At 44.1% G+C, this 1955-nt stretch overlaps 1 protein-coding gene across 1 annotated transcript; it reads right to left on the bottom strand.

The window, feature by feature from the left end:
• Window positions 1-926: 926 nt before the first annotated feature.
• TM35_000621070 (uncharacterized protein) lies at window positions 927-1913 on the bottom strand (the record flags this gene model as incomplete). The annotated part of the gene is made up of 1 exon (XM_029030993.1): window positions 927-1913. One exon carries the CDS (start codon window positions 1911-1913, stop codon window positions 927-929), a length of 987 nt encoding a protein of 328 aa, XP_028877699.1.
• Between the last annotated feature and the right edge of the window lie 42 nt (window positions 1914-1955).

Here is a 1955-nt window from a genome sequence, read left to right as displayed (position 1 = left end):
GCCTTCTGTAGGTGAAGGATCTTTAGATGTAGTTTCAACAGGAATTGACTCTGGCTCACCTACAGCAGGTACTGATGGACGGGCCGCCTCACTGTCTTCTTGAACCAGGTTTTCATTCTCCCGTGTGTCCCTCGTCTGTTGAAGTGTACTTTCACCATCCCGTAACTCCTGTCTTTCATGTCTATTTTGTGTTTCCAGCTGTCCCTCTTCAAGAGACGTGACATGATGATGAACACCCTCTTCACTCGTCTGTAAAGTCTCAACAGGATTTGGTCCCCTGGCAGCTGCAGAACCGGCACCACCACGAAGTTTCTCAGAGAGTTTTTTTTGTTGGAGTTGAACTTCAGTTTTGTTCAGCTTTAAAACGTCATAAATAACGTCAACATCCGACACACCGTGATGATAAACTCTCACATCTTTTGCATCCGTTNAAAAAAAAAAAAAACGCCCACACTCATAAATATCTCAAAAAAGGCTCAGAGACCCAGCAAAATCATCAAGCAAAGAAAAAAAAAGATATTAACCATTAGCCCAATTTACCCAGTAAACACAAGAAATATACACCAACTATGGGTGTAAGTCTATATATGTGTGTATATATACGCAATTATAAATATAAATGCATCTGTTATTATTATTTTCCTTCTCCCACTGCAAAAAGGCAGTTCATCATCATCATTACAGTGCAAGTCCAGGTGCACATACAGAGAGAGTCTCCAAGAACAAACACACACACAAAATGGAGTAGCAATAATAATTATTATAGGATAAACATAGAGAGTAAAAACACACAAAACACATTAACATTAAGAAACAAAAAAGAAGAGAAATCCCAACAGTAAAAGATTAATTAGACTGTAGGGATGCATGCAAAAAAAGAAAAGAAAACAAAGGATGACCTGAGTCACATCACCATCACCACATAATCAGCACACAAGAATACAGGCCAGTGTAACCACAATCAGTAGTGGCACACGCACCCACACAGAACTGCTGATACTGCTGCTGCTGTCTGCATCACCCTTCTTGTTGTTTGTGAGTTCAGGAGGAAGTGTTGTCGTTGTGGTAGTGGTGTTTTCTGTGTTTTCTCCATCACCTTCTTGGGTATTTGTTGATTCACTTCCTGCAGATGTATTGCCGTTCTCTGTTGTTTCATTATCCGCAGCTCCGGCAGTCCCCGTTGTTGTATTGTTGGAAGAAGAAGAAGTTTGTGGTGCTCCATTTCCTTGGCTATCAGCACTTCCACCTGCTGCATTGTTGCCGTCCCCTTCAGTTTGCACTTCACCCGCAGGATCAGCTTCAGTGGGATCTGCCCTAGGTCCAGTAGGTTCAGTAGGTGCTGGAATAACATCATTACCAGAAGCACCAGCAGAAGAACCGGAAGAGCCGGTCTCACCATCTTGACCACGAAGAGCAGCGTCACCCGTTTCAGCAATTCCGCCACGAGGACCAGGAATACCATTATCTTCATGTTGTCTTTGAACTTCATGTGGTGCGGCAGGAGGATCTTCGTGGTTTTGAGAAGGAGTAACAGGTACTTTTTTCTCAGGAACCACCTCTTTTGGTTCCTCTGGTACTTTTACAGGTGGAACTTCAGGCTTTTTAGGAGGACATTTCTTACCTTCAGGAAGTTCAGTACCTTCACGGCAATTATCACCACCACTAGCATCAGGAACAGGAACAAGACCACTAGCAGCAGCCTCAGCACAACGTTTACCGTCAACAGAACGTCCAGCACCTTCAGGATGTAGAGTACCTTCAGCACCACCTTCAAGGCACATCTTTGTCTCACTCTCCGTATTAGGGACTTGGTCGGAAAGATCGGCGGCAGGCACTTCTTCAGCGAGGACGTGCACACACGCACATGAGAGCAGGAGAGCGAGGATACACAGCACGTAGCGCATCATTACCATTACAATACTTCGTGTAGTAGTCTTACTTCAATCGCTTACAGA

This window comes from Trypanosoma theileri (assembly GCF_002087225.1).
Source record: "Trypanosoma theileri isolate Edinburgh chromosome Unknown TM35_Tth_62_V1, whole genome shotgun sequence".
In the NCBI taxonomy this organism is placed as follows: domain Eukaryota; phylum Euglenozoa; class Kinetoplastea; order Trypanosomatida; family Trypanosomatidae; genus Trypanosoma; species Trypanosoma theileri.
This window is presented reverse-complemented; position numbering and strand designations above follow the sequence as displayed.